General features: G+C 50.2%; 1 protein-coding gene across 1 annotated transcript; it reads left to right on the top strand.

Annotated features, from left to right (window-relative positions):
• Positions 1-217: 217 nt before the first annotated feature.
• Positions 218-26,440, top strand: RHPN1 (rhophilin Rho GTPase binding protein 1). Its single transcript, XM_041399656.1, has 15 exons — positions 218-1,189; positions 8,623-8,738; positions 12,857-12,985; positions 15,144-15,219; positions 15,497-15,574; positions 16,319-16,443; positions 16,834-17,000; positions 17,487-17,674; positions 17,792-17,948; positions 20,006-20,125; positions 21,965-22,159; positions 22,397-22,473; positions 23,207-23,353; positions 24,220-24,378; positions 24,470-26,440. Exons 1-15 carry the CDS (start codon positions 1,100-1,102, stop codon positions 24,665-24,667), a joined length of 2,022 nt encoding a protein of 673 aa, XP_041255590.1. The 5' UTR covers positions 218-1,099; the 3' UTR covers positions 24,668-26,440.
• The last annotated feature ends 659 nt before the right edge of the window (positions 26,441-27,099 follow it).

Raw genomic sequence — 27,099 nt, 5'->3', positions numbered from 1 at the left:
TTGCCACGGACAACGGCCCCTCCGCTCCTCCCCCTCCACCGCCTCCCCCAATCCCGCGCATCTATTGGACAGAACCACTGTCCATCAAGGCTGTGCGGCGCTCTCATTGGTTGCTTGGTGGTTAAGCCCCGCCCCTCCGTCCTGCTTATGCCCCGCGCTCGGCGGAGCCGCCGCGGTCGCTGCGGGGCCTGAGGGGGCACCGGGGGTGAGCGGGGGCACGGCCGGAGGGTTCCGGGGCACCCCGGGGTGGGGTCTGGGCGAGGAAGGGCTGTGGAGTTGTAGATCGGCGGGGTTTGGCTCTGGAAGGAGGTTTGGGGGGGTCCCTTGGCTGGGGCATCTTTGTGAGGGGGTTTTTGGGGGCGTTTACGCTGTGAGGGGAGGGGGGTTTAACCCCTCGCCCCATCTGGGGTCGCTGTTCGAGGTGGGTTTGAACTCCGTGTGTTTAGGGTAGTTCTGAAAAGGGGTTTTGGGAGGGTTTAAACTTCCCTCCCCCCCTCCCCCCCCTCCATTTAGGATTGCTCTAAAAGGGAGTTTGGGGGGGTTCGCCCCCATTTGGGGTGGCCCTGTAAAGGGGTTTTTAGAGGGTTTGGCTCCCTCCCTGCTCTGGGTGTCTCAGTTTAAACCCACCATCCCATTTAGAGTAACTCTTATAAGGGGAGTTTGTAGGCGTTTAAACACCCCCCTATTTAGGGGAGTTTGGGGGTTTAAATCCCTCTTTCCCTCATCCAGAGCAGCTCTCCCAAGCGGGTTTTGGGGGGTTTAAACATCCCCCATTTAGGGTCTGGTGGGATTTAACATCCCCCTGCCTGGGGTAGCTTTACAAAGGGGGTTTGTGTCCCCTCTTTTCCCTAAATTATTTCTGCTGGGAGGGAAGCTGTGGGCTCACATCTGGCCAGATGTTGAGTGCCGGGGGGCTTTGCAACAGAGCAGAGCAGGGCTTAGCAGGGGTTTAAGTCCCCACTTAGGACAGTCTTGGGATCTGGATCCTGGTGGGACTAAAGGAGGGGTCGCCGAGCCCCCAAACCCCCTTGTGAGCTCAAGCAGGAGCCCCCCAGCTCCAGCCCCCCATTCCCAGCCTGTGGATGTTGCATCCCTGGAGATGACTCCCCCCGAGGAGGAGAGCCCGGATGGGGACAGGGACGGTGGCCTTGTCCTCCTGCACGGCCCGAAGAGCGGCAGCACACGGAAGGTGAGGATGGCCCCATATCCCTGTCCCATCCCTAGGGATGTGGCTGTGCCCATGGATGGGGGCAGAGGAATATCCAACCCTGCCAGGGGTGGAAGTGTTGTTGCTGCCCTCCCAGCTCCTCATCCCTAAAACTCTGCTCCTGAATCCCATCTTTTCTGCTGGCTCCATCCCCAAGCTTCCCAGCATCTGCTCTTCACTTCATCATTCCCTGAGATTTTGGGGTTTTTTACCTCTTTCTTGCCCGTGGGAAGTTGATCCAGCCAGGTGCTCCCAGGGAAAGCTGGCATGTGTGGGAGAGATGGGGCTGATTGATTTTCTGGTGTTGTTTAATTAATAACAATTGGGGTGGAATCAGTGGGAATTGTCCTCAGGCTCCCACCAGCCCCTGGTTTCTTGGGGTCAGAGAAATTTTAGTGAGCAAGAACGTGTGGAAAATTTTCATTTTTGGGACTGTTTAAGCATTTTTCCCCTCAGTTTTGCCCCCGGAGATCCAACAGGATAAACCAGCAGCGAGTGCACTCCATAATCTGAGCTCTTCTTGCAAAAAGTCCCAAACCTAAATCACCCCTAAAAAAGAATCCCAAATAACCAAAAAAGCCAAACTTAGCCAAGCTCTGGAAGGGATTTTTGTTTTTGTTTTTTTCCCCTTGGATCAATCTGATCTGGAGTCACTTGAGCTGGGGCTGCAGCTCAAGAGGTTGCAACCTTAAACCAGGTCGGGGTTTAACTCGGGGCCTTGTCTAAAGAGCAGGTGCTGCTCGTGAGGGAAGATTAACAGGAGGGATTTGGGACTTTTTTCCCAATTTGTTCTCTTTGGATCTGGAGCACAATGCAAAACATGGAAAATATTGCCAGGCTTTGGAGGGAGAACTGGGCAGGGCATCAGCAGGTTCTGTCATAATATGATTATTTTTTAATTAAAGGAGCGGAACACCTGATCAGCTCTATTACGTTATTTTTGTTATTGTTATTTAAAAGAAATTATCAATACAATCTTTTCCTGCTGTTTTTTTATCACCCTGACAACATCAGGATCCATATTTTCTGCCTTGCAGAGGATCCTGAATGCTGCTGAAAAAGTGATTTTTTAATCCTTTTTTTTTTTGCCAAGTTTTGTCCTAGGAGTGAAGACTTAATCCACCTGTTTCCTGCTGGCACCTTGCCCTGACTCTGTGCCTCCCCCACCTCCTCAGAGCACTTTCACCCTCCTAAAATTCAATTTTTAACTGCAGTCTGTGCTGTTTAAAAAACCCCAATCCCCCAGATTTTTATTCCCACCCCTGGGTTTATTTTTTTCCTTCCTCTTGCTGACTGCATGAGCCACCAGTGAGGCCACTTGGGAAATTTAAAACCTTAATCCTCCCCTCATTTGTTCAAAGGCTCTGTGATGTAACCATATTCTCAATAAAAGGTTTTAGAGGTTTTAGCTGCTCCTGTCTCCCACAGAAACCCAGCTCGGAGCCAGGGTGCTCCATGAGATTAATTCCATGACAGGGAATTTCCTATCTAAATAGATTTTCAGGGAGTAAAAACCCACTTGTTGTCACTTCCTGCTTGTCTTATAACAGCTCATATTAATTTCTTAAATGCTTCTGGCTGGAAAAAAAAGGAAGGAAATTCTGGATAACCCTCGGGGGGGAAAAAAAGGAGAATTTCCAAGCCTGTTTTTGTGTGTGGAGTGCTTCCCTGGCTTTTGTTTTCCTCTCTGTCCCACAGGACAATGTGGCTAAAGCAGGGTCACTTGGCCACTTCTCCTGTGCTGGCCTGACTCAAAAACTTGTGGATTCTAAAGAGGAATAAAAATTCCAGCTGACAGCTGTGGCTCTGTGGAAATGCTTTAAAGACCAGTGTGATTCTGGAATTAAAACAGGTGCTCAGAGTTATCCTGTTCCAGCCTGGAATCATCTGTGCACTTTGGAACTTCCTGCTTGGAGGAAAAACTTTGTTAGGAAGTGATGGTGCTGCTGAGAGGGCATGGAAATAAATCCCTGATCTGTTTATTTTTTTTGGAGTGGGAGATGATGTGGGTGTTCAGTGGGAGAAATTTATGGGGTTGAGGTTGGAGCCACAGACCATGGGCCCAGTGGATGGGGTTGGGATCAGGGATCGTGGTCCAGCTTTGGGTTCCAACCGCAGAAGGACCTGGAGCTGCTGGAGCAGATCCAGAGGAAGCCATGGAGATGCTCCAAGGGCTGGAGCCCCTCTGCTCTGGAGCCAGGCTGGGAGAGCTGGGAATGTCCAGCCTGGAGAAGAGAAGGATCCAGGGAGACCTCAGAGCCCCTTCCAGTGCCTGAAGAGGCTCCAGGAGAGCTGGAGAGGGACTTTGGATAAGGGATGGGGGAACAGGACCAGGGAATGGCTTTAAACTGGAACAGGGTGAGATTAGATGGAATATTGGGAAGGAATTCTTGGCTGTGAGGGTGGTGAGGGGTTGAAATGGAATTCCCAGAGAAGCTGTGGCTGCTCCATCCCTGGAAGTGTCTAAGGCCAGGTTGGATGGGGCTTGGAGAAGCCTGGGATAGTTGCAGGTGTCCCTGCCCATGGCAGTGTGTGGAATTCCATGATTTTCAAGGTCTCTTCCAACACAAACCATTCCATGATTCTGTCATCCCTTCAATATCCCTTTTCCTGGCACGAAAGGGTCTCAGTGTGTTTGCCCATGCCCACGGCAGCGATCCAGACTGGCTGGAGTCCTGCTGTCCTTCATTCCCTCCTTGGGAAAGGGAAGGTTTCTCCCTGGAGGTGGGGCTGGCTGTGGAGCTGAGCTCAGCACCAGCTGATGACTCCTCTTCCCACATTATGGATGTTTCGAGTCTCCACTCAAATTAAACTTCCTCAGTTTCTCTCTGGGCATTCCCCAGCTTCCCTAATTGGGAGGAATCCTGGTGGTGACTCCTTTGTGGCCAAAACTGGTCTTGGACATGGCCCAGCTTGGTCCAGTCTTGGGCAGCTGAGCTGTGGAGCAGCTTCTGGGATCCAGCCAGGTTCTCCCAGTATCTCCAGGAGCTTTTCCTGCAGTTCCTGCTGGGGCTATAACACAGTTACCAACCCCTTCCTCATTTCCCTGGAGAGATCCGTGCCTGGATTTTACCAACACATTCCTGATCTGTGCCAGTTCTTCAGGATCTGGGTCTTCATCTCCATTTCTCTCTTCCTTGAAATTTTAACAGCACTTCCAAAGGTCCCATTTGCACTTCCCACATTTCACTTAATATCCTTCAGTTTCACTTCTCTTCTGTTGCTTCCAGCTACAAAGGAGCAGAAACAATCCCTTTGTCACAGAATTACCCTTTGGAATTACTGGCTTCCATATCTTCCTCCAGGTGATTCAGTTTGTCCCGCGTGCCTTGTCTTTGTCTCCCAGGTCACAAATCACTCTCGGGGTGTGGCTGTCACCCAGGAGTCACCCAAGGCTTCATCTCCTGGGGGTGGGAAGTTCAAAGTCCACCCTGAGTAAACATTCCCTAAGGACTCCTAATTGCCACCCTGGATGGGCCCTCTGGAACTGGGAGAGGTGGTTGGAAGTGACAAACACTCTTGAGTCATTCCAAACATTCCCTGCAAAGATAAGGCTGGAGAATCCTTGCTCTCCATCAAAGGGGAGCTTGATTCCCTCTGGAAAGGGTCTTATGGAATCTTTTTTTTCTCCTCATGTGGAGAGCCTGGATGAGGATTTTTGGTTCCATTGTCACTTCCATGTGAGGGTGAAACACAGAAGGATTTCCCTGGGTTTTTCTGGGCCTAAAGAGCTGTATTCCAATAAAATTATTACATGTGGGTTGGAATGGACTCATTGGGATCACAGAGTCCAGTTCCTGACCCTAATCCTGCTTTGTCACAGGTGATAAACATCAGGGTTGGCCACACCTCACTCATTTTCATGGATTTCTCATCCATCATTCCCTGTCTACAAAAAAAACTGCTGTTGCATGGCTCCTCCACAATTTATGGAAGAGTTCTCTGCTCTTTAAACCTTTAAACCAGGAAGGAAAAGTCTGATTATATCCAGAGCCACTTCTTAAACCCCCAAATTCCCTTCTCCAGGTGTCCTCAAGTCGTCTCCAAAGCCTGGATGAAAGAGCCTTTTTTTCTTTTGACCTTGCAGGGGTGACCTTGAGAGCTTGAGCAAAGAATTCAGTGAGGAAAATCCCTTTTGGAACCCAACAGTGGGATTTTGGTGGGATTTTTTTTCCTCCCTTTATGTAAGTCATGTTTAAATCCCTGGAAACTCATTCTGTGGTTTTTAGTTTTCAGTTGGAACTCTGACAGGAAAAGCTTTGGGATCCTTTGAACTGTTGGAAGGTGGAATGCTCTTCCCTTGACTCCTTATTTTCCACATTTATATTTGGATTTAAAGATGACCTTTTATACTTTACAAATTTCCTTCTTGCTCCAAGATTTGTGGAATTACAACATTCCTGTGATGCTTCAGGAGCTCCTGCAGATGGGGCTTGGTTGTTCCTCATGGAACGGATTCTATTGATCCAGGCAAGCCAGGGATGATTTTTTGGGATCAAGGCAGAGCCTCTTGAGGGAAGATGTGCAGCAATCTCATATTCCTGCACTTTGCCAGCCTCATAAATATTGAGGAAAACAAAATGTGTGGAGATCACGAGAAAACCTTGAATTCCTGACTTAACCTCACAAGGCTTTGGGTTTATATCAGGGGCTTCTGCTTTTCCAGCACTTTTTTGCTGCTGGCATAGGAGCCTGGATAGAGATTGAGAACTTATCCCATTAAATCTTGTGGAGAAGCCAGGAAAAAAACCCCTCAGCTCTGTGAACAGCTTTAGTGCTTCCCAGCAGAAGTCAAATTAATTTGCTAAATCCTTTCATGGCTCCTTGCAGGGAAGAGGTTTTAACCCTCTTGGAATATCTTGTGGAGCCATCCTAGTGTCTTCTGCATCCCACTCCTTTCTTTCCTTCATTACCAGTGCTTTCCCTCCAGACAACGATCTTTATTTTGGGTTTGGATTATGCTTCTACTTGTGCCTTTTCCATCATCCTACCTGCACTTCCCACGCCTCTTCCCTGTGTCTCCAGGTGGTTTTCTTTCCTTTTCTCTGCAGAAATTCCCTTAAAATCCTCTGGCTGCTTCTAAATAAATCTGTGCCAGAGGTGGAAGGGACTCCAGCGTGCTGGAATTTGCAGGAAGAGACAGAGTCAGAGAAGAGAAACTTCCCACTTGTTGAGTCTGCATGGATTTCTGTGGCTCTGGAAGCACAGAGGGGGAGCCTGGAACTGTCTCATTTGCATATATTTGCATATATTTGTCGCTGGATCTGTCAAGCTCTCGGAGAGCTCATCTCGAAATTTGAAATTAAACCTTGAAATTTTAATAAGCACCTTCTCTTTACATCTTGGTTTGATTTCCTGATCCTTTCCCCTTTTTCCTCTGATTCCTAGATTTTTTTTCTCCCTAGGGAGCCAACAGGATGGGTGGATTCCCTCCAGGACAAATCCAGAAGTGACAATTCTGGATCAAACTTTCCTCTGTTTGCTCCTGAGTGTTTCACACACAATATTTATGCAGCTATTGGGGTGTTTTCCTCAAATCCCACTGCTTTTCCAGAATAATTGGGATCTTATGCTTCCAGCTTATTCCTTTCATCAAATTCATGGATCGCTGTAAAGCATTAATCCCACAGATTTATGGACCAGCTGGAGTCACTCTGATTCCTCAGTCTCCATGGGACCAATTAGGAGCTCCAATCTTTCCCTTAAATGAAAATCCCACTGTTAATCCCAGACCCTTTTCCAAAGGAAGCAGCACTTGGTGAATTTCAAATACAAGGAATTAATTTTAAGGAAGCTGAAGTCCATGGAAATGCAAAATTTTCCATTTCCTCTTTGCCAGGTCCCACTGGAGAGGTGATCAAGCATTCCATGGAAATATGGAATGGTTTGTGTTGGAAGGGGCATTAAAGATCATCTCATTCCATGGACAAGGACACCTCTGACTATCCCAGGTTGCTCCAAGCCCCATCCAGCCTGGCCTGGCTTGGAACACTTCCAGGGGCATCCACAACTTCTCTGGGAAAACTGTGCCAGGGCAGGGATTGGAATGAGATGATCCCTAAGGTCTCTTCCAATCCAGACCATTCCATGATTTTGGGATTTCCCAGTGATTTGCAGGCTCAGATCTTTCCATGCTCTTAAACTTCCCAGCTTTGTGCTTTCCCAACCAGGGATGTTTTTATCCAGGGATCTTCCAGAGGCTCATTCCATGCCTCTGAATCTTTGCACAATGGGAATCATCCCCACTTGGGCACAGCTTTTATGGCCCTGGATTTAGGGATGCCCCATTCCCTGAGGCATCCCATAATAACCCTGTGAGCCCGAGGGAAATTAGGTGGCTGCTATTTCCTGAAGTCGGGAATTCAGTGTGTTTTCTCCGTCTGCAGAAATTCCGAGCCGGAGCCACGGAAAGGATGGAATCAATTTAGTGTCGTGTGCCCCTCATTCCTGCATCCCCATGAACTCCTGAGTCCCCGTGCTTCACATCCCGGATATGGCCTTGGGATCACATTTCTTCCTGAGCTTTGGGGTCATATTGAGCTCATCTCCAGCTCCCCTGGATCTTGGCTCATGTCCACAGCCTGGGAAGGGAATTCCTGTTCAGGGCTGAGTTTGGAAAGAGCTCAGGGAAAGAAATCCCTGTTGGCAACACATGGGATTGCGGAATAAAATGGTTATTCTAGGGGCAGGGGAAGGACTGGGAGGAGAGAAACTCAATGTGACCTGGCCACGTGATCACATCCCAGAAATTCCTGGGATCGTCCCACAGTATGGGAGCAGGAAAAGGGGGAATTCTGCCCCTCTGCCCTACTCAGGTGAGATTCCCACCTGGAATTCTGCATCCAGCTCTGGGTTCCAACTGCAGAGGGATGTGGAGCTGCTGGAGCAATTCCAGAGGAGGCCACGGGGATGCTCCAAGGGCTGGAGGCCTTCTGCTCTGGAGCCAGGCTGGGAGAGCTGGGAATGTCCAGCCTGGAGAAGGGAAAGATCCAGGGAGAACTCAGAGCCCCTTCCAGTGCCTGAAGGGGCTCCAGGAGAGCTGGAGAGTGACTTGGGACATGGGATGGAGTGCCAGGACACAGGGAATGGCTGTAAACTGGAATAGGGTGAGATTATATGGGGTGTTGAAAGGAATTCTTCCTTGTGAGGGTGGTGAGGCTATGGAATGGAATTCCTAGAGAAGCTGTGGCTGCCCCATCCCTGGAAGTGTCCAAGGCCAGCTTGGAGCAACCTGGGATAGAGGAAGTTGTCCCTGCCCATGGCAAGGGGTGGAATTCCATCATTTTGAAACTCTCTCCCAACCTAAAGCATTCGCTGACTCTGGGCTCTGAAAGGGCACAATTTATGGAATTGATGGATCTTTGGCATCCCAAAACATGGATTTGGGATGAGAACCTCCCCTTGTCTCTCAGCAGGGCTGTGACCCCTTTGCCCAGACCCAGCGCAGCAAACTCCAGCACCGCCGGGCCCGGATCAACCAACAGATCAACAAGGAAATGAGGATGAGAGCGGGAGCAGAAAACCTCTTCCGGTGAGTCCTGATCCCCTGGGCATCCCCCTGGCCCTGGAATTTGGTTGGAGGCAGGAATAGAGTCTTGGTATCCAAGATTCAGCTGGTGGAAGATTGTTGAAAATCAGGATGGGAGCAGATGGCATAATGGGAATAAATTTGTGGCTAGGTTGGGCTTGGAATGCAGAGCTCTGGTCTGAAAACGTAGCGAGTGGATCCAAGGGATATGAAGCTGTTGGAGTCCAGATGTTACAAGGGTTGGAGCCCCTCTGCTCTGGAACCAGGATGGGAACTGGGAATGTTCAGCCTGGAGAAAAGAAGGATCCAAGGAAACCTCAGAGCCCCTTCCAGTGCCTGAAGGGGCTCCAGGAGAGCTGGAGAGGGACTTGGGACAGGGGATGGGGTGACAGGACACAGGGAATGGCTTCCCACTGCCAGAGGGCAGGGATAGATGGGATATTGGAAAGGAATTCCTGGCTGTGAGGGTGATGAGGGGCTGAAATGGAATTCCCAGAGAAGCTGTGCCTGCCTGATCCCTGGAAGTGTCCAAGGCCAGGCTGGATGGGGCTTGGAGCAACCTGGGATAAGGAAAAGTCCCTTCCCAAGGCAGGGTGTGGAACTGAAGGTTTCTGAAGATCTACCCCAAACCATTCCATGAAATCCAATTTAGGATCATAAATAGGTCAGAAAATCCCATCAGGATAGAGTCCAGCCATTCCCCAGCACTGCCAAGGCCACCACTTGTCCCCAAGGACAACTTCTTTTAGCATCTTTTGTGTTTATTTCATTTTTTCTTAATATTTGGAGCACATTCCAGGCTGGGCAGGTCATAAATATCAAAAATTCCATAAATCTGCCTTAAAATACAAATTTTTGGGAATATTTTACTAACTTGTTGATTGTTTTTATCCCAATTAAAATAAAACCAAATTGACTTTCCACTTTGGAACTGGAATGATTTAATTGATTTTATCAATGGAGTGTTCCTGTTGCACCTGGAAGAAGGGGATAATGGTTGATCCATTTAAAAAATGGTGTTTTCCTGGAGGATGAGATCCTACTGCTCCATCCACGCTGCTGTGCCTCATTTAATTAAGGAGAAAAAGCCACGGAATCCCAACTTCTGCCTCTCCTGTGTTATATTACAACAAAAAAACCCCAAAAAAACCAAAAAAAAACAAAAACCAAAAAAAAAACCAAAAAAAAAAAAAAACCACACCAAACCAACAACTGAGGGAAATGTGCTGGCTCAGCAGAAATCAGCCCGGTTTAGGTTGGAATTGGAGCTGTGGGAGTGAGGAAAAACGGGATGCAAAACACGTCTTAATTATCAGGGAAATGCACTGAGGGGGTTCTTTTTTTGCTGGCTCAGCACGCTGGGTGTCCTTTGGAGCAGCCACTTTCCCTCCCTCCCTTCCTCCCTCCCACAAATCCAGCTGAGTAATAAAGTTGATTTCTCGGCATTCCCATGCTCCAAGCTTATGAAACTTCGGAAATCTAGCGGGGGGAGAGAAAAAGGAATGATCAAGCTTGAAATTAAAGGATGAGGAGGAGGGGGGGATTATGTTGCAAGTCTAAAGGTTATTGCTTCAAAATTAAAGATTTGTGGTGCATGGATAAAATTCCTTTGGATCTTTAGCCTGGTGCTGATGGAAAAAACTATGGATTGGCCAGCCTGGAGCAGTTTGGAGCTGAATTTGCTGGGATTTTGCATTTAAATTTAAAAACAAACTAGCCCAGTGCTTCGTAAAAATAATCCTGTTCACCCTTTCCATGTTTTTTCCTGGAAAAGTTGGCAGGAATGGAGTGTTGGAAAAAAAAAAATCCATGTGGTATTTGCTCAGTGGATTTGTTTGCTGGGTAAATAAATGGGAAGAGCCAGAGGAAACCTTTTCCTTCCTGTTCAAACACTGGGATGGAGTGGAGGAATGGGAGAGATAAAAATGTCCAGGTTTTTGGAGTGAAAGAAAAGTAAATCACAAAATAAATCCCAGAAATTCCCAGTGTCCTGGGCTCATCCCACAGTGTGAGCAGCAGGAAAAGGGGAATTCTGCCCCTCTGCCCCACTCAGTTGAGATCCCACCTGGAATTCTGCATCCAGCTCTGGGGACCAAGTGCAGAGGGATGTGGAACTGCTGGAGCAGATCCAGAGGAAGCCACAGAGATGCTCCAAGGACTGGAGTCAGGCTGGGAGAGCTGGGAATGTCCAGCCTGGAGAAGAGAAGGATCCAGGGAAACCTCAGAGCCCCTTCCAGTGCCTGAAGGGGCTCCAGGAGAGCTGGAGAGGGACTTGGAACAAGGGATGGAGGGCCAGGACTCAGGGAATGGCTTTAAACTGGAATAGGGTGAGATTAGATGGGATATTGAGAAGGATATCTTGGCTGTGAGGGTGGTGAGGGGTGGAGATGGAATTCCCAGAGAAGCTGTGGCTGCCCCATTCCTGGAAGTGTCCAAGGCCAGGGCTTGGAGAAGCCTGGGATAATGGAGGTGTCCCCCTCTGCCCATGGCAGAGGGGTGGAATTTCATGATTTTGAAAGTCTCTTCCAACCCAAACCATTCCAGGATTATTTGCTATGTGTGGCACTTGCAAGTACCTCAGGAAAACCTTTTTCCTGTTAACAGATTCCCAGCAAAATCATGGAGCAGATCCTCAAAACTGTGCTAAAACACCTGAAAAATAATCAGGGACCTGCTGAGAATCAAAAAAATTGTTGGCAGCTGGGAACAAGGAGGGAAAACTTAATCCATATGGGATGAAAATCAGACTGACAGTGTCCTGGAGGTGTTGGGATGTGGGGGGGATAAATAGGAATTAAGTCTTGGTTTATAGGGATTAAATACTGGTTTATATGGAAACATAGGGTGGCGGTGCCTGGGGAATTGCAGGAAAGCTGAAGGATTTTTCATTGGAAGCAGCCATGGGGATCTTTGGATGTGCTGTGGTTTGGTGTATTTGGAATCAAACAATTCCTTGGTCTTGGAAAATCCTGGCAAAGGAGAGGCAGGAGGAGACTCTGAACCAGCAGATTTTCAGAGGAAAACCCTGGAGCTCCTTCTACTGCCCTGAACCAGGGCAGGGCAGGACCCAGAAGGATTTAATCCATAAAAAAATCCATGTCAAAGGCCATACTCTGGAAAAACTGGAGGGATGCAGTTTCCTGGTGTAGCAGAGCTTGTCCATGTGTTGTTTTCCCTGGATCCCAGCGTGGTTCAACAGCCAGAGCCCCTTTCAGCTCTGGGTTATCTCTCCCTGCTTTCTTTTGAGGAGATAAGCAGGGAATAATCAGCCTGGGAGCATGTCCTGCTGGGAACAGCTGGAATCAATCCCTGGTGTTTACAGCTCCTGCTGAGAGCGGGAAAGGGAGGGCAGGGGCTCACAAATCCTTTCTTTTCCACAAGGATTCTTTGCACCCAAAATTGAGTTTTTCCTCCTCAAATCCCATCATTTATTTGGGATGGGGGAGCACCTGGACTGGTCACAGCCCAAGCTGAAACTGCACTGGAGGTGAAGTGGGAATTGGCAAGGGGAAGGTGGCTCTGGAGCAGGAATTCCTGGATGCAGCACGGCAATGAGTTTTCCCTGGGCTCAGCCTCTACCTGGATGTTCAGACTTCCTTAATCCTGAAAGACTGCAAGAGTGGGGAATGTCCAAAATGGAGAAGACTCCATGGACACCTCAAAGCTCCTTCCAGTGCCTAAAGGGGCCCCAGGAGAGCTGAAGAGGGATTTTGGACAAGGGATGGAGGGACAGGACACAGAGAATGGCTTCCCACTGCCAGAGGGCAGGGATAGATGGGATATTGGTAAGAAATCCTTCTCTGTGAGGGTGGTGAGTCCCTGGACTGGAATTCCCAGAGAAGCTGTGCCTGCCTGATCCCTGGAAGTGTCCAAGGCCAGGTTGGATGAGGCTTGGAACAACCTGGGATTCCAATCATGGAAGGTGTCCCCTGGCAGGTGGAATGGGATGACCCTCAGAGGTCCTATCCAAACCTTTCCAGCATCACCTGGGGAACCAGAGGCACAGTCTTTTGGGAAGGTTGGGCTCAACATGGATTGCACCACTGGGTAACGGAGTCTGGAGAGGAAAAAATAAATTCATGGATAAAAAGAGGGAAATTTGATCCATTGGTTTCTTGCAGGGCCACCAGCAACCACAAGGTGAAGGAAACGGTGGCTCTGGAGCTGAGCTACGTCAACTCCAACCTTCAGCTCCTGAAGGAAGAGCTGGAAGAGCTCAACAGCAGCGTGGACGTGTATCAGAACGACAGGTGGGTCTGGGAAGAGCAGCCTGTTCCCCTGGGATTTCATTTTTTCCCACTGTTATGGAATTTTTCTGGGAACAAGGCTGCTCTTCCCTTGTCTGCCCTGCTCTGGTCCCATGGCCGAGGGTTGGGAACCTTCAGAGGTTCCCTTAAACCCAAACCTTTCCATGGTCAGGGACAACGAGGTGATGGCTAGAGGATTTGGGCATGGGCCAGAATTCCCGGAAGATTTTCATCCTGGGAATGTCAGTGGTTCCTGTCTAGAGCTGCAAGGAGAGAAAAATCAGCTTTTCCTAGGGGATACTGGGATGTTTTGGGATAGATGGAGCATCCTTTGGACACTGATGTCTCAAAGCAAGAGGAATAGGGAAGAAAGAACCATCTTCCCTTGTACTGACCCCCTTTCCTGACAATCCCACCAGAGCTCTTACCAACAGGACATTTTGGTGATGGGAATCACCACGCCTGGAAGTGCCCAAGGAATGACTGGATGTGGCACCCAGTGCTCTGGGCTGGGGGGGATCAGTCACGGGTTCGACTCAATGATCTTGGAGGTCTTTTCCAGCCCAAACAATTCTGGGATGCTGGGATTCTTTTCCTCCTTTTCCCTTCCTGAAATTGATGGCAGCGTGAGGTGTTGTGTGGGTGACATGGCTGAGAGATGGGATGGGATGGGATGGGATGGGATGGGATGGGATGGGATGGGATATGATCCAGAGGGACCTGGATAAGCTCAAGATGAATGTCATTAGGTTCAACAAAGCCAAGTGCAACATCGTGCACCTGGGATGGGGCAATTCCAAGCACAAATCCAGGCTGAGGGGTGAAGCGGTGGAGAGCAGCCCTGAGGAAAGGATTTAGGAGTGTTGGCAGATGAAAAGCTGGAAAAGCGTCATCCATGTGTGCTCCCATCCCAGAAATCCCCCCTGTCCCAGGCTCATCCCACAGCATGGGCAGCAGGAAAATGGGGATTCTGCCCCTCTGGCCTGCTCAGGTGAGACCCCACCTGGAATTCTGCATCCAACTCTGGGCTCCAACAGCATGAGCAGATCCAGAGTAGGCCACAGAGATGCTCCAAGGGCTGGAGCCCCTCTGCTTTGGAGCCAGGCTGGGAGAGCTGGGAATGTCCAGCCTAGAGAAGAGAAGGATCCAGGGAAACCTCAGAGCCCCTTCCAGTGCCTGAAGGGGCCTCAGGAGAGCTGGAGAGGGACTTGGGATAAGGCATGGAGGGACAGGACACAGGGAATGGCTTCCCACTGCCAGAGGGCAGGGTTAGATGGGATATTGGGAAGAAATCCTTCTCTGTGAGGGTGGTGAGTCCCTGGAATGGAATTCCCAGAGAAGCTGTGGCTGCCCAATCCCTGGAAGTGTCCAAGGCCAGGCTGGATGGGGTTTGGAGCAACCTGCTCCTGTGGAAGGTGTCCCTGCCTACGGCAGGGGTTAAAATGGATGATCTGGAAAGCCCTTTCCAACCCAAACCATTCCAGGATTCCACATTTCTGTGTCCATCCACGTGCTTTTCCAGGCACATTCCCTATCAGGGATGCTCAGTTTTCCCAATTTGCCACTTGCTTGCCCTGGTTTGAAAAGAAATCAGGAGTAGCAACAACAACCCCAAACCATGCCCAGGCCAAACAAAAACCCCTTTGTTTATTCCAGACGTTGGATTCCAGTGGAATTCTCATTAGGAAATGAGCAGTAATGGCTTTCTGCACTAATTATAGCTCCTGGAGCTGTTTGTTCCAAGGAAAATGTGGGTGAAAATACCCTGTCTTGCTCTCCTGGTTTTCATAACTTCCTTTGCCTGTTTTCCTCCCCAGTTAATGATTGATTAATGAGTTACCAGCAATTTGGGGGGATAATGAGAGGGGGCTGTTGTGGTGGTGAGGTCTTGATCCTGCCCTGCCCACCAAACATCCAGGATTCCTCTGAAAAGCAGGAGCTGGAAAAATAGGGTTTTGGTTTTTTTTGTTTTTTTTTTTGCACCTACCTTCTTATGCTGCCATTCCCAAGTCTTTTTGGGAAGAGCATTTTTCCAAGTGGAGTCTGTTAATAAGAGCAGCACCAGCCCAGGGCAAGGAGCTGCTTCCTTTTAATCTCCAACCCACAGGATCCATCCAAGATTTTTAATCCAACCACCAAACAGGTTCTTGTCTTCTTCCAGTGAATCCATCAGCGTTCCCATGATCCCTCTGGGACTCAAGGAGACCAAGGAGCTGGATTTGCTGGTACCACTAAAGGTGAGCTTTGGGGTTTCATTGATCGATGCTGGACCAGCTGAAATTCATTTTCCAGTTCAGAAAAGCTGCCAAAAATAAATTAATGGGGAGGAACTAGACTTAAAACGTGGGAAAATGGGAGATGAAGGTCTGGAGATGTTGGAGAGCAGGAAAGGGAGGAGATTATTACTTAGTGGAGGTTTTCTTGTGGGCAGAAGTGGAAAATTCTTACGCAAAATCGCCAGAAATCTCCCTTTAAATAATAAAAAACAGGATTTTCTTCTGTTTCCCAATCCAGGATTTCATCAGTGAGCACTATGGAGAGGAGGGTGTACTGTTTGAAAAGGAAATCAAGGAATTCATGGAGCTGCGACAGGTTGGTGTCCCTTGGCTTCCAAAGTTTGCCTTGTCCAGGATCACTCCTTGGAGATGCCACATTTCCTTTGAGGGGGTTCCCTCATCCTTTCTCCAAATTCCATATTTATCCTTGTATTTCAGGGTGCAGCTGGAGCACCTTGGACTTATTTATAGGTTCCAAAATATTAGATTATTCAGCAATTGTTCATTTTTCCCTATCCTCAATGCCCTGCTGACCTGCAAATGAGCAGCAATAAAATTTATAGTACAATCATTATTTATGAATATTAATTCACCCCTGGCAAGGCTGAACAACTTTTCTTTCTCCAGGTATACCTTGGAGTAGAGGGAATTTAAAACAGTCTGGGGAAGGAGGGGGAAAAATCCTGTTTATTCCCTAGGATTTATAAAATCAGAATTTCCATGAGTTTTTCCAGCACAACTCCCAGGCTGCTGCTTCCACATTTGGGTGTTCTAGCACCCAAACTTTTCCCACAATTGAAACTCAGAGTCATGGAATGCTTTGGGTTGGAAAGGCTCTTAAAGATCATGCAATTCCAAGCCCTGTCCAACTTGCCTTTGGACACTTCCAGGAATGGGACAGCCACAGCTTCTCTGGGAATTCCATCCCAGCACCTCACCACCCTCACAGGGAAGAATTCCTTCCCAGTATCCCATCTAACCCTGCCCTCTGGCAGTGGGAATCCATTCCCTGTGTCCTGTCTCTCTTTTCCCATCCCTGTTTCCTCTCCCATTCCCGCAGGCCATGCGCACCCCGAGCCGCAACGAGGCCGGATTGGAGCTCCTGATGGAATATTACAACCAGCTCTACTTCCTTGACAGCCGGTTCTTCCCTCCCACCAAAACCCTGGGAGTCTTCTTCCACTGGTGGGTGCAGCATTCCCTATCCCACCTGAGTGGGGAGGGAGTCAGGATCCAAATTTCCATGATGGAATCTCTGCCGGGGCTGGTGGACACCTGGGTCTGGATTTGCTGTTGCCCTTGGTGGATTAATTTGGGGAGGGAGAGGGAAACACAAAGTCCCATGGGATGTACCATGATGGGAATGGTGCCTGCAAACCCACCTAAGCACTGAAAACCCTTCAGGCTCCTCCTGCATCCGTGGGAATCATGGAGTGGTTTAGGTTGGAAAGGGCCTTCAAGAGCATCCAGTTCCAACCCTTTCCATGAGTGAGGACACTTTCTGTGGACCATGACAGGGACACTTTGGGGACCATGACCAGGGCATGGGCAGCTGTTGGCTCTTCCCTTCTCCAGGTACGACTCCCTGACAGGGGTCCCATCCCACCAGAGGGCTCTGGCCTTCGAGAAGGGAAGCGTCCTCTTCAACCTCGGAGCACTGCACACCCAGATCGGAGCGCGGCAGGACCGCGCCTCCCTGCCCGGCCTCAACCAGGCCATCGATGCCTTCCAGAAGGCAGCTGGTGAGTGGCTTCCCCTCTTCCTCTTCTTCACAAGAAGCTTTTCCCAAGGTGGGAATGATCCACAGTAGCACAGGAATGGGTGGGAGCAGTCGTAGGAAGAAGTGTTCCCAAGGGATCACAAATGGAGCGCGAGGTAGCTCCACATTGGTTGTGTGGATTGGGAAGAGGAGTTGGGATGGTCCAACAGCCAGAAAGGATGACATCCAAAAGGATGACATCCAAAAGGATGTCCCATGTGTGGAGAGGAGAGATGCTGATCCATCTCCCCATAGAAAAAAATGGAGCCTGGAACTGGGATCACCCAGGGCTTTGGAGAAGGAATTGGGCACAAGGATGGTTTAGATGGCAAGGGCTGGACCTCAGATCTTCTTACCCACCAGTGATGGTGAGATGTTTGATGTTCCTGGAGGGAAACCTGCCTGATCCCAAAGTTTGATTCTCTTCCTCACAAGCCTGGTAACTTCCAGGAGCTTCTCTCTCCTCCAGGTGCCTTTAACTACTTGAAGGAAAACTTCTCCAACGCTCCCAGCCTGGACATGAGCGCGGCCTCCCTGACCATGCTGGTGAGGCTGATGGTGGCCCAGGTCCAGGAGTGTGTCTTTGAGAAGATGACCTTGCTGCGTGCCCAGAATGACTTCCTGGCCCGCCTGCAGCTGGCTCAGGAGGCAGCAAGGGTGAGGATTTTGGGAAGGAGAAGATTTGGTGGGATTTTGTGGTCAGTAGAACCTTCCCAGAGAGCACAACTTGAGGGATGTCCTGCATCCTCTCTCTTCTCTCTTCCCTCTTCCCAGGTGGAAGATGTTTATTCCCTGGTGCACCAGACCATGAGCCAGCCCCACGTCAAGGATTACGTTCCCTTCTCCTGGACCACCATGGTCCAAGTCAAGTCGGAGCATTTCAAAGCCCTCTCCCATTATTTCGCTGCCATCGCCCTCTGCGACTGCCCCGGTGAGTGTCTGGCCTGGAGGGAGCTTCCCGCTCATCCAAGTACTAATTCCACATGGTTCCAGGGTTTTGGGGAGGGATTCTCAAAAAAAAGAGGTTATGGATGTAACACCTGAAGTTTTTGGAATTCTCTGAGCCATGGATCTTCTTTATGGACTCAGCAATTCATCCCCAAGGCAGATTATCCCATACTTCTGGTTTCCACAGGGAAAAGTCCTAAGAAGGGGAGGAAAAAGCTGCTGGAGGGATGTCACCTGCTGTCCCCTTTGGGGCTGGGTGGGGAAAGAAGGGTCACCTTGTGTTGGATCAGCCGAGGACTTCAAAAATCAAAAATAAATCCAAAAATACCTTGGATTTAACTTCTAGCCTCTTGGATGGATGTCCTGGGAATCTCAGGGTGCGGGCAGCGAGGTACACATGGTTCCATGGAGTCACTTGGAGCGTGACTTCAAGATGTGACCCTTGATCTCCATCTGTGCCACCACCGACACCCTGGGAGCAATTTTGGGATGGAGCAGAGGATCTGGGGGTGGGCAGCAGATGCTCCTGGTGACCTTTGGTGTCACCTGGTGGGTGGCTGAGAAACTTTTTGAGGGCTGGCTGCCAAAACCAGTGCTGTGACCAGTGGCTGCCAGACTGTCCTCACACCCTCCCCCGCTCCAGAGCCTGCCCAAAATCTTCCTTGTGCAATGTGGGCGTTGCAGAAGCTGGATTGAGCAAGGAGATGGGAGAGAGGGGGAGAATGTGGAGCTGGAAAGGCTTAAAGATCCAAACAAGAGAGAACAATGGTGGAGATGGAATTCCATGGGATACCAAGGGGCAGGGCAAACTTTCCCCCTAAAATTTTTTGTGTCCTTAGGCACTGTGGGAAGCAGAAAACTGCAGGAGAGGCCTAATTTTGGAATTTTTTGCCTGCTGTTGGGATCTCATGTTCCTGTTCCCACTTCTCCCTTGTCAGAATAACAAATCTTTTGCTTCCATAACCAGCTGGGAATAAATTCCTTACGCTGCAGTTTAATCCCTCAGGGATGCTGACATGGCAGGAGCTGGCACAGGGAGAGCCAGCCCTGGAGCTGCCAGTTCCCAATCCTCTGCATCCCTATGCCTACCAGGCTTTGAGATCCTCTGTTGGGAGCAACAAAACTTCCAGGAATATTCTGGGTTGTTTCTTATCCCACTCTGTGTCCAGGGAAAGAGGCTGCCATGCAGCCCTCAGTGAGCCAAAGAGGGTTAGGAACAATTTGGGCTAGAAAAAAACAGTTTAAAAGTGAGATTTTCAAGTGTGGGCTTTGGAGAGCCTGGGAGAGCTGCATCCATCTCTGTTTTTCCATGGAATGACTCCCTTGGTTGCACTGTGAGCTAGAGAAAAGGTTCCAGGGAGACCTTAAAGCCCCTTCCAGTGTTTCAAGGAGCTCCTGGAGAATTGAGAGGGATTTTGGACAAGGGATGGAGTGCCAGGACACAGGGAATGGCTTCCCACTGCCGGAGGGCAGGGATAGGTGGGATATTGGGAAAGAATTCTTCCCTGGGTGGGTGGTGGGGCTCTGGACTGGAATTTCCAGAGAAGCTGTGTCTGCCCCATCCCTGGAATTATCCTGGGCCAGGATGGCAGGGGCTTGCAGCCAAGTGGAAGTGTCCCTCCCCATGGAAAGGGGTTGGAATTGGATGGTTTTGAAGGTCCCATCCAACTCAAACCATTCCATGATTCCCTGATTTTGTTGTCTCATTTGTCTCCCTGTCAGTGACCTCCAGGTGGGGAAATCCCAGGGCTCTCCATTCCCAGTCCTGCTTCCACACTGGAGCAAAGGAAGGCAGGAAAGAGGAAAAAAAGCTGTGTTCAGGACAAATCCTGCCCTTAACTTCAGATCCTGGTGCATCCCTGACTGGGATCATCCCTGGGCCCATCCCTGATTCCTTGCAGGCTGTGGTTGGATGACAGGAAGGTGCTGCCAGGGCCACCTGAATGTGGATGTGGCTTTTTTGTCCCCACTGCCACGGGGGACTGGGTGGTCTTGACCTCTCCCTAATCCATCCCATCCCCATCCATTTCCCTCCCACAGCTCCCTCGGATGCCGAGCTGCTGGAGCAGGAGAAAGCTTTCCTGCAGTTCCATGTCACCATGCCAGAGGGGCCTTCACTTCGTGTCCTGCTGCAGGATCCTGAGGAGAGGAGGAAGCTGGGTGAGCACAAATTTCCGGATCCCATCACAATTCCCACAGGTGATGAGGTTTTAGGGGGAATCTCTGCATGCAAGGAGGAATTTGTCAGGAGATTTATTCTCCTGGGAAGCAGGAGAACATCACAGTCCCCTTAAGGGTGTTTATGGGGAGCAACTCGTGGTGCTTGTCCCTACCTGTCCACCTCTGACAGGAAAAATTCCAGGTCTTCTGAGCCAGGTAACTTCACCCAAAACTACAGAGAAATCCATAGGGACAGAGAGATCCTGGAAGCTCCTTGGTTTGGGCTGACTTGGCTGGAAAACAAGACACAGCAGATGCTCAGGGGGTGGCTTTTTCAGCTGCAGCGAATTCTTGGGAGACAAGAACTTCTTCCCATGTGGGTTTTCAGCTCCAGGGAAAGAACAGACGCTGCTTATTCAGCTGAAGTCGTGTTTCGGCAGCCCCTCCTCAACAGGGCTGCACCAAGAGCAAACTCAGCACTCAGAATTTGGGGTGTTGCCTCCCCCAGGAGCTCTCTTCCCTCCTTGCACACGTGTGGAAGGAGGCAGATCCCACCAGGAATGAGTTTGGCCTCAGCAAAATCCTTCAGGATGCTCAGCCAGGTTTCACTGGGAACCTCCACATAAACCCCAAAATCCAAATGTTTTATGGTGACAGCACCCCAGCACCCTCAGATGTGGTTTGCATCAGCTTTTCCAGCTCTGCCTGATTTTCCTGGGGAAAATGGGCTCTGTTCAACATTCCTGGTAAAAAATAGATGTGCAGACACCAAGCTCAGCTTGGATTTGCTTTACAGGAAGGGAAAAACTCTGAGAGGTTGGTGGATCTCCATCCCTGGAGGTGTCCAAGATCAGGTCACACGGGGCTTGGAGCAACCTGAGATGGTGGAAGGTGTCCCTCCCTATGGAAGGGGGTTGGAATGAAATGAGCTTTAAGGTCTTTTCCAACCCAAACCATTCCATGAATCTATTACTATTATTACTATTATTATTATTATTATTATTATTATTATTCCCCATATTTTCACAATTTCTAGATTTGATAAAAAATTCTCGTGGGGGGAGTCTCCTCTCTGTTTTCCATCCAACCCCAAAACATTCCCTTGGTATTTAAATTCCTCTGGCTGTGGATTCCAGGAGTCTGGAGCAGACCTCATATCCCTGGATTCTGTTGCCACCGTGTGTCCTGAACGTGAAATGCCACAGGCACACGTGTTTCCATGAGACACACGGAGAGAGCTTTTCTGGGAGTTTAGCCTTGGATACGGCTGCCTTGGTTGCAGTTTCCCACGGAGGAGATGATTTGCGTTGATATCCGTGGGTCACTGGAATTTCAGCTCCACTTTCCTGACCACTTCCATTTCCCGAGGGTGGGAACGCTTTGAAGGCAAGTGGAGAGGGGCAAAGAGCAGAGGATGGAGAGCAGGACCTCCAGGACAAGGAAAAGGCTTAGCCTAGAAAACAGGGATGCGTTGCACCTTCCCAAGGAGGACGGGGCTGGGTTGTTCTGCAAGTTCCCATTCCCGAGGGATCCGAGGCGATGGAGAGAAGTTAATTTGCTCAGGAGATTGAGGTTAAGCGTGAGGAGGGACGTCAGGGGTGGTTTTTCAGGAACATCTGCCAGCTCTGCCATCAGGGGAGCGAAGTAGGTCACCCTTCAAGGTCCCTTCCCAGCCCTCCATCGGCTGGGACCGACCCCATTTAGGGCTGGGAACGTGACTGGGCTGTCCCTGAGTCACAGCGGGGTGGTGGCACCGCTCCTGAAATCCGTGGGCAGCCAAGCGGGAACGGCGCCGGAGCTGCCGCTCCGTCGGGCTCAGCTCCCTCTGCTCCCTCGCAGGCAAAGCTCACCTCAAAAAAGCCATCATGAAGCACGAGGAGGCCATGAGGATCCACGGATTGTGCAAGATCCTAAGGAAGATGGATATCCTGCAGGAGGTCCTGTCCTTCGCCCACAAACGCTCCCTGAGCAAATATTCTGAGATCGACCACGAGGAGGATTTCTTTGAGACGGGAGAGGCTCCGGACATCCATCGTGAGTGGAGGTTTTTTGGGATTGTGGCTGGGGAGGGGGTTTGTGGGTGGGAAGACTCCATGGGGAATTCTGTGGAGGGGGGTTGGCCTGGATATCTCTGAGTTCCAATCCAAACTATTCCAGGATTTTAGGTCCTGGCTCTTACAGGGTCACAGCTCAGCCTCTCTTTGGGACAGCAGCAGCTGCCCCAGCTGCCTGAGGTCACCCCTGTCTGTGCTTTTCTCTCCCTCCCATCAGCCAAAACGCACCAGAAACCCGAAATCAAATCCCCCAACTTCTCCCAGGTGAAGGTGACCGACCTCTTCCACAGGCTGGTACGTACAGCTCCAGGAATGGGAATATCCCGAGGGAGCAGCCGTCTCCTCCTCCTCCCCTGCATTCTCTGCTTGCCTGGATTCCTTCCTCCCGCAGCCTCTTCTCCCTCTCTCCAGCAGTTTTGCAAGGAAAAGCAGCAGGAGGAGGGCTGGGATCTGTCTGTGACACCTAAATGGGTCACAAGGCTCCTCTGGTGACAGGGGAGCAGGCACAGGAATTTTGGGTGGGCTTTTCCCAAGAGATCCTTGGGAAGAAGGGTTTTGGTGGCAGGAGGCACCAGGAAGATCCCACTGGAGCTTTATCCACAACCCTCTTTAGGTTTTTAGGGTGCTGGGGAGCAGGACTGGGATTCAGGACAGTGGTGGGATCTGTGGTGGGGTCATCCCCTGAGTACCCGAGGGAGAGCTTGTGCATCTCAGCCCCAGGGCAGGCAGGAATATCCTGCTCCTGTGGGAATGGAAAAGAGGAGAAAATGGGAAAGAATTGGGGGAAAGTGACCAAGAACAGGTGACCTATCTCACCACCCTGCTCCTGGACCGTCCCCTGGTGGCATCCCCCACATCCAGGCAGCCTCAACCCCCATCATTTTCTCTTGGTTGATGGGACTGTTTTCCCTGCAGGACAGGATTTCTTCCTCTGCCCCCTCCCCATCCCTGGAATGGTTTTTATTTACAAGGCTGCACAGTTCCAGGGAGCTGAAAAGGTGCTTTCCATGTTTCTGCCTCATCCCAGGGTCCCCTCTCCGTGTTCTCAGCCAAGAACAAGTGGTATCCAGCTCGGAGAGTCCACCTGATGAGAGGAGAGAACGGCTTTGGATTCACCCTGCGAGGAGACTCCCCTGTCCTCATTGCCGGGGTCATCCCGGGGGGCTGCGCTGCTGTGAGTATCCCAATTTCTTGCTATTCCCATGGGAATGCCAGAAGGGAGCTGCCTGGAGGGATTCCAGGTGTTTTTAGGTCTTGAAACGGTTCAGGAGGAGACTCATCCCTGCTGGAGCTCAAGCTGGGGTTTGCAGGTGGGCGTCATGAAATGATTAATTTTTAGGAGATAGCTAAGGAGAAAACATGGAATTTTGCTCAGTTTTTAACTGCTGGAAGCCCATCCAGCTCCCTTTCCCCTCGTGTTGGGATGTGACAGTGGCTGGAACAAGATGGCACATCCAATAAACAGGAGCAGCTTTGTTTTCCATCAGAAGATGCTGGAGAATCCTGGTGGGATGCCCTAAGGATGTCCCCACTTCCCCAGTATCAACCCATCCCTCCAAATCCCAGCATCTCTGGAACAACACTCTCCTTAGCAGCAGGATCACATCCCTCTTTGGAAAACTCAGATCTCCCCAAAGATTGGGATGTGGACTGGATATGGTCCATATCTGGAGCAGAGTTGTGTCTTCTCCTCAGCTTGGAGAAGGCTCCAGGGAGAGCTTTAGCCCTTCCAGTGCCTAAAGGTGTTCAAGAGAGCTGGAGAGGGACTTGGGACAAGGGATGGAGTACCAGGATGAAGGGGAATGGCTTCCCACTGCCAGAGGGTAGGGTTAGATAGGTATTAGGAAGAAATTCTTGGATGTGATGGTGGTGAGGCCCTGGCAGAGGTTGGCCAGAGAAGCTGTGTCTGCCCCATCCCTGAAAGTGTCCAAGGAGCAACCTGGGATAGTGGAAAGTGTCCCTGGTGGGACTGGATGGTCTTGAAGGTCTCTTCTTCACCATTCCAAGATTCTCTTGGATGTTTTCCCTTATTCCCTGCAGGAAGCCGGGCTGAAGGAGGGGGACTACATAATCTCAGTGAATGGCAAGGACTGCAAGTGGTCCAAGCATGCCGAGGTTGTCCAGCTGCTGAAGAGCACCGGGAAGGAGGGGGTGGACATCGGAGTCATCACCCTGCAGGGCTCGGAATGTCCCAAAGCCGTAAGTCACATCCCACAGGAAACCACAGAATTCCTTGGAGCTCTCTGGGTGCTGCCCTGGCTTCACGCCACTCTCCACCTTTCCCAACCAGGTGGACAGGAAGGCAGCAGTGTTGTCCTCGGGATCTGGGATGCTGAAGAGCAACAAGGAGAACAGCAGGAAGAGCCTGATGAACAGCAAGAGCGCCAGCACGCTGCTGGTGTGGAGCAAGAAGAGCAAGAGGAGCAAGAAGAGCACCTACAGCGGTGTCCCCTTCACCACCGTGGGGGACAACGAGGCCATGTACTGACCATGCTCCCTGGTGTCCCCTGAGCTCCAGGACTGGCTGCCCAGGAAGCTTCCCAAGCCTGGCTGGGCTGTGAGGACTCCCAGACCTGGGAATGCGCCGCAGGTCGGATCCGCGCCGAGAGGTGAGCGAGGCACCTCCACCTCCCAGCTCCTGTGCCCAAGGATCCCCTCAGTCTGGGGAAAACTCGGGTTTATTGTTAATTTTGGGATTTTTTTTTTATTTTGCTCTCAAGGGGGTCGGGGGGTGCTGTGCTAAAGCAGGGCCTGGTTTGTGTCTTCTGCTTGGCCAAAGCCAGCCCCAGCCATTAAAGCAAAAGTGTCACCTTCTGTAGCATCTCCTGGGCTTTCTCTGCGAGGTACAAGATGGAGCTGCTCTCCAAGAGCTGCTGGAGGAGCTGAATCCTTCAGCTGAATCCTTCAAGACTCCCTTTTTTTGGGAGAGGGGACAGTGCGGGCATCAGTGACTTGTGGTGATCCCATCACATGGTCCAACCCAGGCAGCATCTCCCAGGTGGGGCTATCCCAACAAAGTAGGATGGTTTGACCATTTTTAGTGCTTTTGGGAGGGTTTTTGTGGGGGAATGAACCCCCAGCTTGACTCAGAAAATCCAGCCCAGCTGCCCAGCCTGATTCTTTGGAAGAAAAGGGAAGGACTTAATGTGCAGTTGTTGTCTGGCTTTTATAATCAGGAGATGTGGATTGCCCTAAATATTGTGTGAGGAGATTAATAGCTAAGAGCCTTGGGGGGGGGGGGGGTGTTTATTTTTCCTGGGAGGAGATTAAAATTCCAGGAAGATAACTCCTCTAGATTATTAAACTCCTAAATTTGTGCTACTGTTGGATCTTGCACATGTTGCTAATTCCCTAACACTGCTGTCAGCATTCCTGGGCTGGCCTGATGGATCCAGGCATCTTGGTAATTGTCCTGGAAACGCTGGGAGACTCCGAATCCACAAAACAGATTGGCAAAATTTCCACCATCCTGTTTCTGCCTGGTGTGTTATTTTTTCTGAAGGCTGAGGATCTGTCTGGTCTTCAGTGCTTGGATGATCTTGGGAGGTAGAAAATTCCCTTGGGAGAGATGGGATTGTATTTTTGTACTTTTTAAGGAATTTTTAGGGGTGGTTTAAAGGAGCAGTGGGATCTTGTGGCCCCAGTGTTCCCTGGGATTGTGACTTCTTCTAGTGGCTGCTTGTCCATTTTCCAAGCTCTTAACCCTGATTTTATCTAAGGAAAACTTCCAGGAAAAAAAGCCAGGTTGGACGGGGTTGGAGCAACCTGGGGTGGTGGAAGTTGTCCCACGGCAGGGGCTGGAACAGGATGGGCTTTAAGATCCCATCCAAGCCAACCCATCCTGGGATTTTATGAGCTCAAGGAGAGGTTTTTAGCTCCGCTGTTGTCCAAGAGGCCTCTCCATAGCCTGAGACATCAACACACCGGATTCCGGATCCGCCTTCCAGCACGGGGCCATCTGTAGCAGCCAGGCTTCCCACGTCATCTTCCCAGCTGCTTGGCGTGGGAGCGGGAAGGAAAAGAGGGGGTGGGGTCACAGAAAAGGCCACCTTGCCCTTAAAACATCCCGGCAGCATCTTCCCACCATCCTAAAAACGTGGGATGCCACCATGGACATCTCCGAGCTGGAGAGGGATTTATTTAGGAGAAGCCGTCGCCTTCTGCCCGCATCACCCAACCCCAGCGTTGGCAAAGGGGTTGTGTTTTGTGGGATTGGGATAATTTCCCTAATTCCAGGGTTTTATGTCAGGCTTGTTTTGGGTTTTTGGTTTGTTTTTTTTTTTAATTTGTACATGGATTCTCACCTTTTATGGATTAAAAAGCACTGATTCAAATCCAGTTTGTAGCACTTTTGTTGGGAATTATGGATGCACCACCCGTGATGGGAAACAAGCTCTGGCTGATCCTCCTAAAGAGTCAATTTTGGGTCATTTTTACACAAATGTGGGGCTGTTGAGGTTGGGAGAGATCCTTTGGATCCAGGATGGGCTGCTCCAAGGAAAACCAAGGTCCCAAGTATCCAAATTATATTTGGTGAGCTGTGGTCTCCATCTCCAGGGGGATGCAATGGGAGGTAGTGACTTTGTCACATGAATTCATGGAAGTCACGTGGGAAGTGAAGGGTGATGCTCAGGCTGGATCCTTTGGGGGCTTTTCCCCTGCTAAAAAAAAAGGGAATTGGTCAAGAAAGTAATTTTTGCTTCACATAGCAGGTTTTTAACTGCTTTTTTGGTTCCATAAAGGGTTTCTGATCCCTTTTTTTGGGAAGAGTTCATCAGTTGGAATTTAGGCTGGAAAGCAGCAAATCCTTGGCATGGGACCCCCTATTTTCCCTTGGGACCTGGACACCACCTCCCCACCATCCTGGGAGGATGACCAAACCCATGGATTTGGGGCTAGATTATGGGAACATGCATCCCA

Source organism: Onychostruthus taczanowskii, unplaced genomic scaffold (assembly GCF_017590055.1).
Source record: "Onychostruthus taczanowskii isolate IOZ18803 unplaced genomic scaffold, ASM1759005v1 scaffold169, whole genome shotgun sequence".
Classification (NCBI taxonomy): Eukaryota; Metazoa; Chordata; class Aves; order Passeriformes; family Passeridae; genus Onychostruthus; species Onychostruthus taczanowskii.
The sequence above is the reverse complement of the archived record's forward strand: the minus strand, read 5'-3'. Positions and strand labels throughout refer to the sequence as shown.

Excerpts from the sequence above, each read along its gene's own strand:
- RHPN1 (XM_041399656.1), top strand. The coding sequence starts at position 1,100 with ATGACTCCCCCCGAGGAGGAGAGCCCGGATGGGGACAGGGACGGTGGC. Across the intron at positions 8,739-12,856 it reads GGAGCAGAAAACCTCTTCCG|GGCCACCAGCAACCACAAGG; the intron begins GTGAGTCCTGAT and ends GGTTTCTTGCAG. Across the intron at positions 12,986-15,143 it reads GACGTGTATCAGAACGACAG|TGAATCCATCAGCGTTCCCA; the intron begins GTGGGTCTGGGA and ends GTCTTCTTCCAG.